Source organism: Chanodichthys erythropterus, chromosome 16 (genome assembly GCF_024489055.1).
Source record: "Chanodichthys erythropterus isolate Z2021 chromosome 16, ASM2448905v1, whole genome shotgun sequence".
In the NCBI taxonomy this organism is placed as follows: Eukaryota; Metazoa; Chordata; class Actinopteri; order Cypriniformes; family Xenocyprididae; genus Chanodichthys; species Chanodichthys erythropterus.
In genome coordinates, this window is record NC_090236.1 from 10,049,588 (window position 1) to 10,068,089 (window position 18,502).

Below are 18,502 nucleotides of genomic sequence, written 5' to 3' on the forward strand. Positions count from 1 at the left end.
TATTTGATTATAAATGTATTTACTGTTTTTTTTTTTTTTTCAGTTGAATCTTTACTGAATTCATTTCTTTAAAAAAAAGAAAAGACTTCAAGACCTCAAACTTTTTGAATGCTGAATGTTTTTCCAGAATGAGAGACAACGGCACAGCTAGACAGAACTTAAAGAAGACAACACTCTCTTATGACTGATCAGAGACTGTGAAGCCCAGCCGGACCGCTGTGATCTGCTCCGCTTCTCTCCACATGATGGATTCCTGCTTGTCCAGATTGAACAGCTTCTTAATTCTTGGCTTCAGTGGTGGAACAAATTCCAGCTCATACATCAGCCATTTCTAAAAGAAGTCCCTTCTATAACTAGACCTCACACAAACACACAAATGCAACTGTAATTGTTGCATACAGTAAACCCATGTGTTGGTATGAAACATACAAACTAATTCTAACTTGTCAAATGACAGTATGAAATGATTTTTACTTCCATTGAGGCATCAATCAACTGTGTTGAATGACAGATGTGATTGATTGTGTGCAATGGCTATGGTACTTGTCTTTAAGAGATCTTCAATGATGATAAATGATAGTGATAAATAATGGTGTGTGATATGGATGAGTGTGAATAGTGTGATGGTTAGTTTTGACAAGTGATGGTTTACTGATTTGAGTAATGGGGAATAATGCTAGTGCTGGTTATAGATGGTTCACTAATTGGGAATGATGGTGTGTGATGATTTTCAGTTTTTAAGAGTGATATTTGTGATGGCAAATAATGATGAATAATGTTAGGACTGATCACTGTAGGTATTGGAGTGCAAACCACAATTCGAAACTTGCAAAACGGTCTTCAAAGAAAGATTGGTGAAAAAATGTGAATAGTGTTCACTGTTGGTGAAGGATTGTTTATTAATATAAGTGATGTTCAGTGTTGGAGAGCAATATACTGTAAGTGATGATATAAGTAATGGTAGGATAATTGTCCACTAGTTAATGGATGGTAAACCACTGTTAGAAACAAGCAAACAGTCTTCAAAGAAACTGCTTTGAAATCATTATGCTGATTGGTGAAAAATTGTGAAGTGTTCACTGTTGGTGAATGACATTAAATAAAAAGGTGAGTGATTATTTATAAAAGGGGTATTATGATTTCACTTTTTTAACTTCAGTTAGTGTGTAATGTTGCTGTTTGAGCATAAACCACATCTGCAAAGTTATGACGCTCAAAGTTCAATGCAAAGGGAGATGTTTTCTTTTAAAAATGAGCTGTTTAAGGACTACAACAAACAGCTGGTAGGGACTACAACAAGCTTCTTCCCAGGTTAGTGACATCACTAACCCTAAAATGTACATAAACCCCGCCCCCGAGAACACATAACAAAGGGGGCGGGGCCAAGTTGGGCTGCTTTAGAGAAGAGGAAGAGTTGTTGTAGTAGAGTGTTGTTGACATGCTGTCATTTTACGCCGGATTGCTTCACAAACGAGGGTCAATTCAACGCTGGATTTGCACAAAAGATGAACATGACAGCACATGCTAGTGGATGAGTAGAATCAACTCCACAGCAACTACATAAATTTATCCACTAACCATTCAGAAACGTCCAGTTTCATTCTAAAAGTTGTAACTTCTTCCTGAGTCTCTCCATCAGTGTCGACTCCGGTTTGAACACCGTTACTGACAATCCTCATTTTGGCTGTGTGAGATTCTCCAGCTTTGTTGTTGTTGAGCAACCGAAGTGCGATCTGTTAAAGCTCCGCCCTCTTTTGGAAAGTGGCCAGAAGCAGCAGCTCATTTGTATTTAAAGGGACACACAAAAACGCTGTTTTTGCTCACACCAAAATAGGGGCAAATTTGACAAGCTATTATAAATGATCTGTGGAGTATTTTGAGCTGAATCTTCAGAGACACATTCTGGAGACACCAGAGACTTATTACATCTTGTAAAAGGGGGATTTTAGGTCCCCTTTAATATAATATTTTAATATTAATAATAGCTGGATCGATAGTTAATGGATTATAAACCATGATCAGAAATTCCCAAAACATAGGAAGAAAAGAAATTAGCGAAAAATTGTGATCATGTTGATGAATGATGGTAAGTAATGGTGAGTGATGGTTCATAAATGATGTTCAGTGTTTGAGAACAATATTAGTGATTTTGATTTTGTCAAAATTGTGGTTTGTAAACAATGATTAGAAACTCACAAAACAAAGAAAGAAAAGAAAATGCATTGAATGCATCATGCAGGTTAGTGAATAATTGTGAAGTGTTCCCTCTTGGTGACCAATGGTTCAGTGATGTTGGATAATGATGAATAATGGTGTGTGATGGTTTGTTTCTATAATTGATGTTCAGTATCGGAAAGCAATATTAATTATGAATAGTCAGTGGTAGGATTATTGGATTATAAACCAAAATTAAAAATCCACAACACAAAGAAAGCCATAAAAATGCATCGAATGCATACTGCCAAATGGTGAAAAATTGTGTAGTGTTGACTGCTGGTGAATGATGGCTCAGTGATGTTGTATAATGATTAGCGTCTGATGGTTTAATAATGTGAGTTATGTCCTGTGATGTTCAGTGATGCTGGTGTTTCTCAGTGCAGGTGATTGTCAGCAGCAGCAGAGACTGTGAGGGAATCACCGAGCACACACACGAGCTCTCTTCACTCTCACGCTCCTCTACTGCTCCACAGACCTTCATTACTCCAGTCTGTCGATGTAAGACGCGGATGACAAAGTTGAAATCGCAGGTGCACGAAGCGAACCGTCCATTTGCAGAGGTTATAAAGAAGAAGCAGGATTATATCGCGTGCCATTCTGTGATGGTGAGTTTGCGCTTCTTCACGTTTCTTCAGTCATTGATCGCAGTCTAGCGCTACAGAGATACATTGAAGGTGGGCGACCTCCGTTCACAATAATACGATTGTCAACGACGTGTTTCTCATTGGATTCACGCGTGTTTTCTATAGACGGATTCATTAATCATTAATATACGATGAGTGAAAATTCAGAGACCGCAGAGATTATTGAGCTTTGCTTGATAGATGTTCAGTTGGGTAATTTAAAGGTGATTTCTCTGCGTTATAATGTAGCGATTCATCCACATCATCACTTCAAAATGATGCATTTTAATGCATCCAGAACATTTTGTCTCAAATATGGGCTGTTTTTTCCCTCACATAAACTGTACCAAGCTTGTCCAGAACATTTCACCCCGCAATTAAAAATAAATAAATAAATAAAACCGAAATTACAATGACAATTCATCACGTTTCAATTGACTGTAATGCAGAAAATATGAATAAATTATTTAAACAGTAAGTTATTAATACATTGATGCTGTATTTGTTGTGCTATAGCCTACTGATCTAAATAAATAAATAAAAAGATGTCCAGACAGGATGATTTCATTCACTCTATTTCAGTAATGAGAATTTAATGAGAACCATCATTAAGAATAATGAGAACTACAGCCAAACTTAGAAGTAAAACATCTTGAGGCTTAACAATGGCAACTAGGGAGGAAAAAATAATGCAAATAAAAATAATGCAAATATCTGTGTGTCATAAACATTTTCAATAGCATTATGCTTTTTTTTTTTTTTTTTTTTCTTTTGGGGATGCAAACAACAAATGCACCTCATGAACCAAACTCATGTGTCTCGAAATGTTGCCAGTGTCATTTACAGCAAAGCACCTGTGTAAAGCCAATATTCAACCAAATTCTGATGGATTCTCTCGTGCATTAGGTCTGTTGTCTCTCTAACGCCTCACACCATCATCAGTAAATCAATCCAGATTTCTGCAGTGAATATGAAGGCATGCAGTGAGTCACAGCACACATTAATGCTGCCTTCACATCCATGCAAAACAAATCTAACCACTGCATATTCCCCTTCAAATGATTGCCTCAGAACGAATCAGATTTTCAACAACAAAAAAAGTGCATATATAGTAATGACCTCTATTTTATTCAGCAGCATCCTTACACACTTTTGACCTTGTGATGTTTTGGTGTTATGAAGTGCTTTCAGTTTTTTTTTAGATGCACACTGTGTTGGTTTAGTGCTGAAAATGTGATGCCTTTCTCTTTGTGTTTCTTTTTGTGTGGTGGAAAAGATGCCTCACCATTAATATGATACAGCAATACAGTAGATCACAATAGCAATAGCATTATAAAAATATACAAGAACATACAATGTTAAACGACGGCCGTTATTAGTGCCAGATGCTGTTTTGCCTTTGCTTCAAGACACAGAGCCCATTCAGAAACAGAGCCGTGTTCAGCCCTGTGCTTCTCATTATGATGGTTATCAGAGTCTCAGTCTGTGTTTTGCATCCATAAAAAACCTTCTGTTTGATTGACAGTCAACTGTCTTTCTTTCCTTGAAGTGCCTGTTTGCATCCCATAGGGTTACAAAAATAGCATAGAGAGGAGTGAATATGCAACATTTTGAGAGCTCGGTCAATGTAAAGCATTCACATGCAACCAGGACAAACCATTAGAGGTTCACACTGTGAAATCAGATGCTTTTCCTCTCAAGTCGCTGCTGTCATAGAATTCTTGTTTTTCTGATCTTGCAAGATAGGAGTTCTGCCGTTGCATGTAATTGAATCTGTAGTCGGTCTTGCAACAGAAAATGTCTATGTGTCTGTTTTAGTGTGTTTTATTGGCTGTGATTCATCCATTTATTCCTTTTTTGAGGGAACTAATAAAGATGAGTAAGACAGCGGGGGCTCGGAGACCGCTCACCATCCTTGCCCAGGTCTCATCTTAAGGGATTTTATACCTCCTTAGATTCGCTGTGGATCAGTAAATCTGGTCGACACACATTTCCCGTAAACCCCTCCCTCCACATAGTTCCTGCGCACTTCAGAGATTTGATTATTTGAGATGGGGTTGTATATAATAAAGAATGTGGGGGTGATTCAGTGATGGGTTGATTTTGTTGTTATAGGTCCAGACTGAACATCAGCTACTCTGGTGCAGTATGTTATGATGTGGCCAGTAGTACTGAAGCAGCTCTCTCTCTCTCTCTCTCTGTGTGTGTTTTAAAACAATGTACCTTCTCTTTTAGGCTTTATAATGCTGTGCTTGAGATCTCTGGGAACAATCGTGAGCAGAATGCATAGACACATGGCAAGAGCGCCCTTCCTCGTCCTCTTCCTCATCATCAGCCCGGTAAGAGCAGAGACGGTCATATATTTGTGTGTGCTTTGGGCCTGTATTGTCATAGATCCACATTATATTTTACAAATGTGAACGATTAGTGAAGTTTGATGTGGCAAGCATCTATGGAAGCTTGTTTCCGCCACTAAATAAAAAAGGTTAATTGCGACTTTTATCTCACAATTCTGAATTTATTTCTCAGAATTGCGTGATTTAAACTGACAATTGCGAGTTATAAAGTCAGAATTGAGTGATACAAAGTCAGAATTGCATTCTAAAGTTGCAATTCTGACTCTCTCGCAATTGCAAGTTTTTATCTTGCAATTCTGACTTTATAACATGAAATTGTGACTTTATATCACGCAACTCTGACATTATATTACGCAACTCTGACTTTTTCTCTGGATTGCGTTTATATCTCGTAATTGACTTTTTTTTCCCCAGAATTGTGAGTTCATATCTCGCAATTCTGACTTTATTAACATGCAATTGCGAGTTATATAAACTCACAATTCTTTTTTTCCTCACAACATGCAATTGCAAGTTTATAACTCACAATTTCTTACTTTAGAACTCGCAATTCTGACTTTATATCATGCAATTCTGTGAAAAAAGTCAGAATTGATATAAACTCGCAATTGCAAGAAAAAAGTTAGAATTGTGAGATAAAAAGTTGCAATTATCTTTTTTATTTTTTATTTCATGGTGGAAACAAGCCTCAAGAATCACTATAGTTGCTCATTTAAAGTTCAATTAAAGTAACCTTCGTTATTAAACATTGGGTGTTGTGATTTCTCCAGTTACACCTATTTAGAGACCAGAAAATCATAGAGACTTTATGCAAACATCCAGAAAACCCCAGAAACCAGCTTCCAATGTCCTAGCGTTATTTTAGTATATTTATATTCTAATATAGTTTTATTAATATTTTGAATTAGCATTTATTTTTATATTTTCAGTTTTACTTTTTAGTCTTTTTGCTGTGTGCTTTAGTCATATTTATTAGTTTTAGGTTTAGTTTTAGTCCAGTTTTAGTCTTTATTTGTTTTCATTTTCTAGTTCATTTTTTAGTCATTTTAGTGCTTCAAGTTAAATTTATTTCACTTGCCAAAGCGACTTTTACAATTTTCGTTTAACTTTTAATGTAATGCTTATATTTTATTTCAGACTGATTCAGATTAACAACAAACATTTTTTTTTTTAAATAATTTTAGTTAACGATAATAACCCTGGCAACCACAAAGCAACACATTAAAAGCCACTCAGGACACCTTAGAAACAGTATAGTAAAACACACTGGCAAAACACACTAGAATTGTGAAAGGGCATGCAGAAAATGTAAAAAAAAAAAAAAAAAAAACTAATTCTGTTTTAGTGCCACCACCAGTTTCCCCATGCATCAGAGGGGTTGACATTTAAAAAAGAAAAAAAGTAGAAAGACACATCTTGTGGTTTTAAAAATACCTGCAGCTACAGTTATATGAAATACATAAAATGTTCTGTTAGTTCTTGGTAATTTCCCTACAGTAAGATAACAAGAGCATCTTATCTTGATATGTCATCTGTAATTGTCTTTTTCAGTCAAAATAAAGAGAAAAAGGATGTTTGAATAATGGAAAATGGAGGGGTTTTTTGATTTGTGAAATATTGCAAAATACGTAAACGTCCATTAAAAAAAAGATTGCCCAGATGTTGCTCTTTCATATCTTGCAAAGTATAATTTGATTGAAATATTCACTTTGTCCCAGATGTTTCTCCTAAAATTATAGACACCAATGAGACAATTATTAACGTAAGAACACAGAGCTATAAAATGAATGTAGACAGAAATGTTTGAGTTCATATTGAGATCTGATTGCACACTTTGATAACTGGCAAATCCATGCGTGAGATATTGCTATCTGAAACTCTAATTGGAAATGTGAGATTACTGTGTTCTTTTTCTCGAGAGAATCATCTGAGAAGCAGGAGACTATAGCAGAATTCTTGATGTCTAGAAGAAGATTTGAGATCTCATGTGATTTTTCTTTGTCCTAAGACAAAGAGTATGTATGGCCACTGTTGAGTGTGCATGTGTATTTTCTGCAGAAGCACAGTATTTCACATTCATGTGTTTATTGATAAACTGAGTAAAATTGATCAGAATCTAATGTTTGAGTCTATAAATGCCATAGATTTACAGAATCCAGATGGCACAGTGTGGTCAGCAGCATCAAAAATTGAACCATTACTCATTGAATTATTTTTGTTTCTGGGAAGATTTTTTTTTTGTTGTTGTTGGAATACAGACAGCAGACAAGATATTTTTAGATTGGAGATTTTGAGGTCTGAACCCTGACCCCTCCAATTAAGGCTTAAATGTCCCAATGAAGGCCAAACTAATGGTTGGTGAGGAGGACAAAAATATAGGCCTATACAAAAAGTGTATATATCTAAAATATTTAATGCTTCATAGTTGTGGGTAATACCGGTAGAAAACATAACCTGGTAGAAATTTGTCAACTGGTAGAGATTTTGGAGATTTTGTCTCATATAGCAGATTAATTAATGTGACCTTGTCGTGCTGCGGCATCATGAAAGCTTATCGTTTGCATGTGTTTTTAAGCAGTGTGGTTAAAAAAGGTGATTTTTACCCGTTTTAGCACAATAAGCAACTCATAAGCAACAACAAGGAACTCATATATATCCTGTCCGGGAGACAGTTTCTGAGCGTGCACATAAAGCCACTGCTCATACAGCGTGTAAACAACTTATTGGGCTTGGACGGTCAAATACGCACACTTATGTGTCAAAATACCTGTCTTTGCATTTGCGAGTCTCTTTTTGCTATTCAAGAATAATTTAGCAGCTCAGTGTCTATTACAGTATGCAACATAAATGAAAGAACGCAGATAGAGTAAAATGCAACAATAAGCTTTAGGAAAAATTATTTTCATTTCACTACTTTAAAGTGATCTTAGAGGAGATAAAGAAGTTGATCTTACAAGAAGAAGAAAAGTTCAAAAACCAAAGAACTAAATATGAAATGTGTATTCAACACAGTACAGTATTTGCCATCTTCTGCACCTTCAGCCAAATTTCATTACAGTATACAATACTATAATAGGTTCTTGGTCTTCTGACAAAAGACTTTCTCTATCTTCCATAGGCAGTCATCTCTCAGTTCTGGAGCACATGAAAAATAAAACGGCTACAAATAAATTTGACAATCACAAATTTGAGGGTATGCATGTGTTACAGTTTACTGAAATTTCTCCCATATAAAGTAGTGTTACTGTGTACTGTGTAAGTAAAACTGTTGATTATTCTAGGATGCAATTTCTCAAGCACAATCACCTGTGCTCCTGTTTATATTATCCCGAGATTCTGATTGGTGTGTCATCATTTTTGCAACTGAATGTTTACTGATAGATAAATGTGTGCTATTTGAGTTTACATAGTGACATTTGAGTTAAATATACTATGTGTTTGTGTTTTCTGTATGAGAACATGGTTAAACTACTGTAAAATAAGGGCATTTTTGTGTAGATTTTTGCAGAAATCATTAAGAAAATTGGAATGTGTTTGAAAACAAGTGAGTATGAAACAAGTAAATGAATAAATAGTTTAGGAAATTGTATCAAATGAATCAGTTATAGTGTGTTAGCAATCGAAAAATACTGTAATCAAACATAAAAGACAACAAGAAAATCACTCACTGCTCATGACTGAATCACTTTTGTAACTTAAGTAAGAATAAATGTATGTTTAATTTACACAGTGAAGATATGCAGTGTGTTTTTGTACTTTTAATATGTTATTCAATATTTTATGTAGTTTTTTTTTAGTGCCTGAAGTTTTTCAGGTCAGTTTATTTGATTTGTGTCTTTGTTCTATTGAAGTTTTGTTCTATTGCTTGTAATTAGTTGCTTTGTTTTTATTTTATCACTTGTCTTCTGTAAGCTTGATAGCTTTTCTTTTTTCTTTTTTACTTTGGCCTGTATTCGTTTTTTAGCGATATTGAAATTGGTGATGAGAATTATGAAATTTCAACGGTATCAAAGATTCTGATATAATAAAAACCTCATTCAAAGCAGAAATAACTATATTGTGATAAATCATTGTTATTGTGAAATAAAATTAATCATAGCGTGATATTAGATTTTGGTCATATCGCCCACCCCTAGCTTCATATTACATTCGAAATTGTAGGATTTTCACAGAACAATGTTTCATTAACCACAAGATTACAAGTTACTCAGAGTGTGTATTTTCACTCAGTTGCAGAGGAGGTAACCATAGCAACAGTTGGCTTCTCAAGTGCTTTCCATTAGGATCAATGGAGAGTATACCAATTGATTTGGAACTTTATTATAGATTTAAATTGACCCCCATCAATTTTGCTTTATAATTCTCTGTATAAGACTCTATGTCTTCTTGTTGGTTACAAATCGATATTTGGTTAGATGTGGACTGGACAGTGATATCAAACCAGGTCATACCAGTTTAAACTGGCTTTTGAAACGTAGTAGCTGACTTGGTGCTGGTTCTAAGTGGTCTGGGACAACCTCTAACCAGCTTGATCCACCTAAAATAATCAGTTTTAGCTGGATTTTTACAGACATTGATATTGAATTCTACCCATATGGCAGAGACAGAACACAACTTCTATAAAAGATAATGTCTGTGTCTGTGTTTTTCTTTTATTTAACCCCAGAGGGGTAAATAGACTGTACCCACACAGATTTTGCATGTCCGTTTTTCATCTTGTTTACTGTACATGCAGACCCATTGTTAGTGGAAACATTTTTGTGTGCTTTTTTTTTTTTTTTTTATAGCGTGAATTCATCCTTTCCGCTGCTGCGGTTTGTTGTTATTGCTATGTTGTTCTGGTTTATTTATGTTTTTTATCTGTTTGTTGTTCCAGATGTGGCCCATACATTCAGAGATCTCCAACTGTGTCATCAAACGTGAGGAGGAGAGATGCTTGGAGCGAATCGCGCTACATGACCCCAAAGATGATGAAAAGTTTGGTAAGAGAGAGCAAAGACTATGGTCACGTTCACACAGCAGCAGAATACGGTTGTCAGTCCTGTATTTTTGTCCTTAATATGGATACGTACACACACAGTTCAGTTATTTACAGGAGTGACATCTTTCTCTCTTCTAACTGCCGTGATCAATCGCTCCTTTTTTATTCCTCCTTTGAATGTTGTGAAAACACTATTGTGGTGTTTTTACTATTTAAGCAAATGGAAACACAAAAAATATATTTAAAGGTGCCCAAGAACCAGTTTTTACAAGATGTAATATAAGTCTAAGGTGTCCCCTGAATGTGTCTGTGAAGTTTAAGCTCAAAATACCCCATAGATTTTTTTAATTAATTTTTTTAACTGCCTATTTTGAAGCATCATTAACTATGCACCGATTAAGTGTGTGCAGCCCCTTTAAATCCTCTCGCTCCCCGCCCCTCGAGCTTTCGACTATTATACAGTGCATTTACAAAGTTCACACAGCTAATATAAGCTTCAAATGGATCTTTAACAAATGTTCATCATGCATACTGCATGCATGCATTGGATCATGTGAGTACAGTGTTTATTTGGATGTTTACATTGATTCTGAATGAGTTTGAGGCTGTGCTCCATGGCTAACGGCTAATGCTACACTGTTGGAGAGATTTATAAAGAATGAAGTTGTGTTTATGAATTATATAGACTGCAAGTGTTTAAAAATGAAAATAACGACGGCTCTTGTCTCCATGAATACAGTAAGAAACAATGGTAACTTTAACCACATTTAACAGTACATTAGCAACATGCTAATGAAACATTTAGAAAGACAATTTACAAATATCACTAAAAATATCATGATATCATGGATCATGTCAGTTATTATCGCTCCATCTGCCATTTTTCGCTGTTGTTCTTGCTTGCTTACCTAGTCTGATGATTCAGCTGTGCACAGATCCAGACGTTAATACTGGCTGCCCTTGTCTAATGCCTTGAACATGAGCTGGCATATGCAAATATTGGGGGCGTGCATATTAATGATCCCGACTGTTACGTAACAGTCGGTGTTATGTTGAGATTCACCTGTTCTTCGGAGGTCTTTTAAACAAATGAGATTTATATAAGAAGGAGGAAACAATGGAGTTTGAGACTCACTGTATGTCATTTCCATGTACTGAAGTCTTGTTATTCAACTATGCCAAGGTAAATTCAATTTTTCATTCGATGGCACCTTTAATGTATTCTCTCATTCACCACTATAGAATTTTACCCGACTATTATGACTTCTGAGAAAACCGGAAATGTGAAAAGGGTCTACTGAACTCACACCCGTACATTTTCAGGACTCACAACTGCATTCTCCGAAAACACGTGCTGTGAGAATGGAACGGGACTGATAAATAGTTGTCTGTCACATCATACAGTGCTAATGAACCGCTGAACAAACGCGTGTCTACCGTGTGTTGGAGGTTTTTATGTGTGGTTTCATTAACTTACATCGGCTGAGATATGAGGGTTTTAGATCCAGCAGTGAAAAAAGTAATATCCAAGAAGCCAACTGAAACGTCTTATCACTTTCAACACCATAAGAGCTGCAAGTTCATCTGTCAGATCTTTATTAAAGGGGTCCTTGATTATCATTTCACTTTTTTAACTTTAGTTAGTGTGTAATGTTGCTGTTTGACCATAAACAACATCTGCAAAGTTATCATGCTCAAAGTTCAATGCAAAGGGAGATATTTTCTTTTACAGAAAGGAGTACAACAAACGTATGGTAGGGACTACAACGAGCTCCTTCCCGGGTTGGTGACATTGCAAACTCCAAAATTTACATAAACCCCGCCCCCAAAAACACACAACAAAGGGGGTGAGGTCATGTTGGGCTGCTTTAGAGAAGAGGAAGAGTTGTTGTAGTAGAGTGTTGTTTTCATGCCGTCATTTTACGCCGGACTGCTTCACAAACGAGAGTTAATTCAACGCTGGATTTGCACAAAAGATTAACATGACGGCAAATGCTAGTGGAAGAGTTGAATCAACTCCACAACAACTACATAAATTTATCCACTAACCATTCAGAAATGTCCAGTTTCATTCTAAAAGTTGTAACTTCTTCCTGAGTCTCTCCATCAGTGTCGACTCCGGTTTGAACAATGTAAGTCTGAACACCGTTACTGAAATCAGTATTTTGTTCTTAAAAGAAGTCTCTTATGCTCACCAAGACTGCACTTATTTGATTAAACATACAGAAAAAACAGCAATATTGTGAAATATTATTACAATTTAAAATAATGTTTTCTATTTTAATAAACAGTATTTCTATAAAAATGTAATTTATCCCTGTGATTCAAGGCTGAATTTTCATATTGTATTTCTGGAAATAGTGAAATAATTTTTTTTCAGGAATCTTTGATGAATAAAAAGTTCAAAGTGACAGAAGTGAATTTGAAAGAGAAATATTTTGTAACAATGTAAATTATTTACTGTCAATATTATTTACTTAATGGTGCCATCGAATTGAAAATTGAATTTATCTTGGCATAGTTGAATAACAAGAGTTCATTACATGGAAATGACATACAGTGAGTCTCAAACTCCATTGTTTCCTCCTCCTTATATAAATCTCATTTGTTTAAAAGACCTCCGAAGAACAGGCGAATCTCAACATAACACTGACTGTTACGTAACAGTCGGGATCATTAATATGTACACCCCCAATATTTACATATGCCAGCACATGATCGAGGCATTACACAAGGGCAGCCAGTATTAACGTTTGGATCTGTGCACAGCTGAATCATCAGACTAGGTAAGCAAGCAAGAACAACAGCGAAAAATGGCAGATGGAGCGATAATAACTGACATGATCCATGATAACATGATATTTTTAGTGATATTTGTAAATTGTCTTTCTAAATGTTCTGTTAGCATGTTGCTAATGTACTGTTAAATGTGGTTAAAGGAGATGGAGAGTGCGAGCAATTAAAGGGGCCACAGCCTGAATCGGCGCATTTCTAATTATGCCTCAAAATAGGGAGTTAAAAAAATTATTTAAAAAAATCTATGGGGTATTTTGAGCTGAAACTTCACAGACACATTCAGGGGACACCTTAGACTTATATTACATCTTTTAAAAAGACGTTCGATGGGACCTTTAATAATAATATTAATTTCTTTTAAAAATGACTGACCCCAAACTTTTGAACCGTAACTGTAAATTATATTAAGTCACTTTGTATTTTAACAAGCTAAACTGGGGCACATGGAATGACAAAAAACACATTTATTAATAAATCTCATTAGAAAAACTTAAACTAATTTTTTTCATATATATGGCTTTAATGGACTGTTGAAGAGCCTGTAATATTTCAGGCGGGGATGTCAGGGACCATGTGAGGTAGTCATTTTTTGAAAAAATGTATTAATTGAAATGAACAATTTGATCCAAGAAAATGATTGGGAACAGTTACAGTGCAGCATAGCATGTAGCATTCTATTCTTCATAGCTCCTTCTTGCTATCAGTCCTTCTTTAAAATGAAATAGTCATGATTCTCCATCTCTTCCTCACCAAGTTACTGTAACTAGAACGTTCAAATTGCTCACCGTGCACTAAATGTGTCATCCATCCCTATAGAGGTATTCAGGTATTGTGGTAAACAGGAAGCAGGGCTGTGACACCTGTCAGCAATTATAGAGAAGAGAAGTTATTTTTGTGAGAGCTGGAGGACTCATACAGCAAGATGGGGATTAATGGGCTGAGAGAGGAAGAGGAAGATAGAGAGAAAGCACTTTGACTCTGACTCATATATTTACAGCCTCAAGGACACTCCAGATAGTTTGGACTGTTTGGAGCAGAAAATAAGAGATTATAAGGTGTAAAACAGCTGGAGTTGCTATAAAAACTAAACAGAAAAAGTTTTGTATGTGGAATTTCAGTGCAAAAACCTGCATGTTATTCAACAACCATCACGCGCTGGTTAAGTTGCATTACAGCTTTTCTGTTCAGACATCAACAGTAAATAAGAGTTTATTTCAAAAGGCAATCTGTTTGAGTCTGTTGGTTCTGGATGTTTCTCTTTAGATTTTTTTCAGATGTACAAAAATGGCAATCGCTTTACTTAAAGCCTTTATAATGCATTATAGAAGTATTTTATGCCTTGTAATGCACCTTATAATAATGCATTATATGATCTCATGAATAATTGTAACCACAGTTATAATACATTATAACACTTATCTATTCATTAAAGACACCTTTAGAAAGTATAATGCATTAAAGGGGACCTATAATGCTAAGTTTACAATATGTAATATAAGTCTCTGATGACCCCAGAATGTGTCTGTGAAGTTTCAGCTCAAAATCCCCCACAATATCATTTATTAGAGCTTGTCAAATTTGCCCCCGTTTATGTGTGAGCAAAAACACACAGTTTTTGTGTGTGTCCCTTTAAATGCAAATAAGCCGCTGCTCCCAGCCCACTTTCCAAAAGAGGGCGGAGCTTTATCAGCTTGCTTTTCGGTTGCTCAACAACAACAAAGCTGGAGAATCTCACGCAGCCAAAATGAGGATTGTCAGTAACGGTGTTCAGCCTTACATTGTTCAAACCGGAGTGGACACTGATGGAGAGACTCAGGAAGAAGTTACAACTTTTAGAATGAAACTGGACGTTTCTGAATGGTTAGTGGATACTTTTATGTTGCTGTGGAGTTGATTCAACTCATCCACTAGCATGTGCCGTCATGTTAATTTTTTGTGCAAATCCAGCGTTGAATTGACCCTCGTTTGTGAAGTCCCTACCAGCCGTTTGTTGTAGTCCTTAAAAAGCAATTTCTGTAAAAGAAAATATCTCCCTTTGCATTGAACTTTGAGCGTCGTAACCTTGCAGATGTTGTTTATGCTCAAACAGCAACATTACACACTTTCTAAAGTTAAAAAAGTGAAATCATAACCAACCACCCCTTTTTAAACACGTTACAAACAACAAATTTCAGATGCAACAAGGAATCTGCAAATATCATAATGCATTTTAACTTTGGTGACAATTACCTTTGGTAAGATATTATAACATACATTATGAATACCTTTATAATGCAGCTTAAAAGGGCTTATTAAAGTTTTTTCCAACAGTTTTAAATTGAAAAAGTACTGTGGAGTGCAAAATAAACTAGTAATTTTAACAAATTTGATGTATTAGAGGGCAGAATGTTTGTGTGTTCAGACACATCTCCTTTTTCAGTCTCATTTCAACCCCATTAAATTCTTGGCAAATTTTAGCCATCCAATCAGCATCCTCTGGAGGCGGTTAAGCTAATTAGTCGACAATAGTACCCTCAACCGCAACGAAGAGCAACATGCTTACCAGCAGAGAATTAGGAGTCAGTTTCAAGATATGTGAAAACCATTAAAACTGCAGTAATTGAAGACCTTGTTAAATCTCTTACTGGTGAAGAATAATGTTGTAACTGCAAAATACTCATCACTTATCGCTGACTGACATGGTTTTAGTGACTCAAGGTCAATCTGAGTACAAGTTACACCTTTAAATGCATTTGATCAGTTGACACGACCTAACAAACATCTTTTGAGAAAAATATTTAGTTTGAAATGTGTGCTGCTTATGTAATCTTTCTTTACAGTAAATGCTCCTTTGGTTTGATAGTTTGTGCATATAATACAGTGACATGTTTACGTGTGACTTTAGTGACCGAATACTTTTAGGGGCCATGTGTTTCTGAAATGGTCCGGAGTATTTTGGAGGAATGACCTCTGTGTGCAGCCTGTTTACATCTGCTTCATTGATCCTCGTCCTCTCCTGTTCCTTAAAGCACAGCGGGCTCATCGCTGCGCAGACAGAAAATCGTTCAGCCGGAAATAAAACAGCCACGTTTGCAAGAGGGGGAAGAGAAGGAGATTGACAGATGTAGACAGAAAAATCAAGTGTGTGTGAGAGAAAATGCGACAGAGAGAGAAAACAAAAGAGACAGTGAGCGAGAGCGATACTAGTGTCATTCGGACCGTGAGCATAAACAAGACAACATCATCAAATTTGCTGTCTATTGACAAATCGTCACCTTGGAATTCTAAGGTTCTATCTGAAAATTTGTCAAAAATGAGTTGTTCACACATTCTTATTCTGTGACAACTTATTAAGTTGTTTACATTTTGGGACTTTTTCATAAAACAAAAAGGGTCTATCCTCAAAGGAGTATGGAATGCAAATCTCAAAACTGCTCAATGCAGATGGTTGGTGAAATATACAAGCAAGCAGTATCTACTATATATTTTTTTCTGATTTTCTATTTGATTCATTATTTGATTGGGCTGACAAACAGGGTTATTATTATAACTGAAACTAAAACTATAAAAAAATATATTTTTACTTGAAATAAAATATACCAAAACTTATATTTTATTTCGACAGTAACACTTCACAATTTGTTAACATTAGTTACTGCATTAGTTAACATGAACTTAACAATTAACAATACTTCTGCAGCATTTATTCATCTTAGTTCATTTTAATCTCAACATTTATTACTAAAACATACTTAAATCAAAAGTTATATCTGAATTAACTAACAGGTAATAAATGCTGTAAAAATATATTGCTTGTTCTTAGTTCATGTCAGTAATAACACTGCTACCAGTCATTTTACACAAAACTGGGTTGAAAATGGCAAAAAAAACATTTTGTCAAAATATAACATTGTTATTTTAATTTTATTCATATGCTGTTATAGTTTTATAATACTGTTATAGTATTTATTAATATTTTGAATCGGCTTTTATTTTTAAATTTTCAGTTGTCGCTTTAGTTTTAGGAATTCTGTGTTTTTGTCATTTTCATTAGTTTTGGTTGTTTAAAATATTTTTTTATAGCTTAGATTTGTTTTTATGTCAGTTTAAGTATTAATTATTTTATACGGTGGAGCATCGCTGTAACCTACATATTATTTTTTCCACTCAATTATGTCATAATAACAAAGTGTTATTTCATTAAAACAACATCTTTTCTTGAAAAAATTGTTATGTCATAAAAACGACATCTTTTCTCGTAATAACAAACGACATATTAAGGAAAAAAGTTGCACCTGATTATGTTGCATGCACCGGGTCAGAATTATGTTTTTGAGAGAGAGAAAACCCCCCAGATAAATCACATTGGTATATCAGTCGCATTTTATTATATTACATTCAAAAATAATGTAAAATACCAGTAACTACATGTACATTATAAACAATTATTTTATATTTCCACAACAAATAATTTAAATTTAATGTTATTCAATACAAAACAAGAATGAAAAATATAAGTATAAAATAAATATTACAAACACTTTTTTTCCCCTGATATATTTGCTTCAGTTTTTCAGATGCGAAAGTGTGCTAAAGGCACTGATCCAGGCTATATAAATTCTCTATTATAGATCACATAAAGACATATTTCTTACATGTCACATAAAAAATATGTCGTTTTAGCGACATAACATCTCGTTATTAAAAGAAAATATGTTGTTTTTATGACATTACATTGTTATTATGAGGAAATATGTTGTTTTAACAACATAATATCTTGTTATTATGACAATTGAGTGGAAAAAAGTACTTCAACTTATTCGTTTTAGTTGCAAAGGCATAATTTCCAATTTTTACTTTTTTTTTTTTTACTTTTAAACTTTTTTTAAGTTTAAGTTTTTCATCTAATACATATACCCCCGGTTTCACAGACAAGGCTTAAGCTAGTCCTAGACTAAAATGCATACTTGAGCTGTTTTAACTGAAAGCAACTTATACTGACTTATCTTAAAATATATCAGTGCCACTGTTTTGACTCAAGGTGCACAACAGTAATGTTTATTTATTTATTTATTTTTCTAATGTACGTTTATAAAAGCCACTTAAATATCCTAATTGAACTAAGATCTAATCCTGGCTTAGGCTAAGCCCTGCCTGTGAATCCGGGCCATATTTTATTTTATTTCAGCTGTATTTCAATTATTTCACTATTTTCAATAGTTTGGATTTTAGTTAACATTTACTGAATGCTCCTTTGCATGCTATTTTTCAACAGTAGTAAGCATAGTAAATGTATTCATTTTCTAACAGCTTATATTTGTGTTGTCCTTTATGAAATGTGATTGAAGCTCTAATGATGTTTATGCTAAACCAGCCGTATGCCCTTTGGGCTCATGACTCATCAATGACGTCACACTTTAATTAGTCTTTGAGTCCAATCGGCAAAATCTCACCAATAAATCTGATTACGATCTAGCATTGACCTTTAAAGCAGTGAGTCAGTCTCTGATCTGAGTAGATGAGTTCATATAAAGCTGTTCGCTTTAGAG

The 18,502-nt window shown here is 34.9% G+C and overlaps 1 protein-coding gene across 1 annotated transcript in view; it reads left to right on the plus strand.

Annotated features, from left to right (window-relative positions):
- The first annotated feature begins 2,721 nt into the window (after positions 1-2,721).
- The window catches only part of adcyap1r1a (adenylate cyclase activating polypeptide 1a (pituitary) receptor type I), a 47,899-nt gene continuing 32,118 nt past the window's right edge, over positions 2,722-18,502 (plus strand). Inside the window, exons 1-3 of the mRNA XM_067362350.1 lie at positions 2,722-2,822; positions 5,076-5,179; positions 10,074-10,179. Coding sequence (XP_067218451.1) covers positions 5,084-5,179; positions 10,074-10,179 — 202 coding nt within the window. The 5' untranslated portion in view covers positions 2,722-2,822; positions 5,076-5,083. The remainder of the gene's footprint in view (positions 2,823-5,075; positions 5,180-10,073; positions 10,180-18,502) is intronic.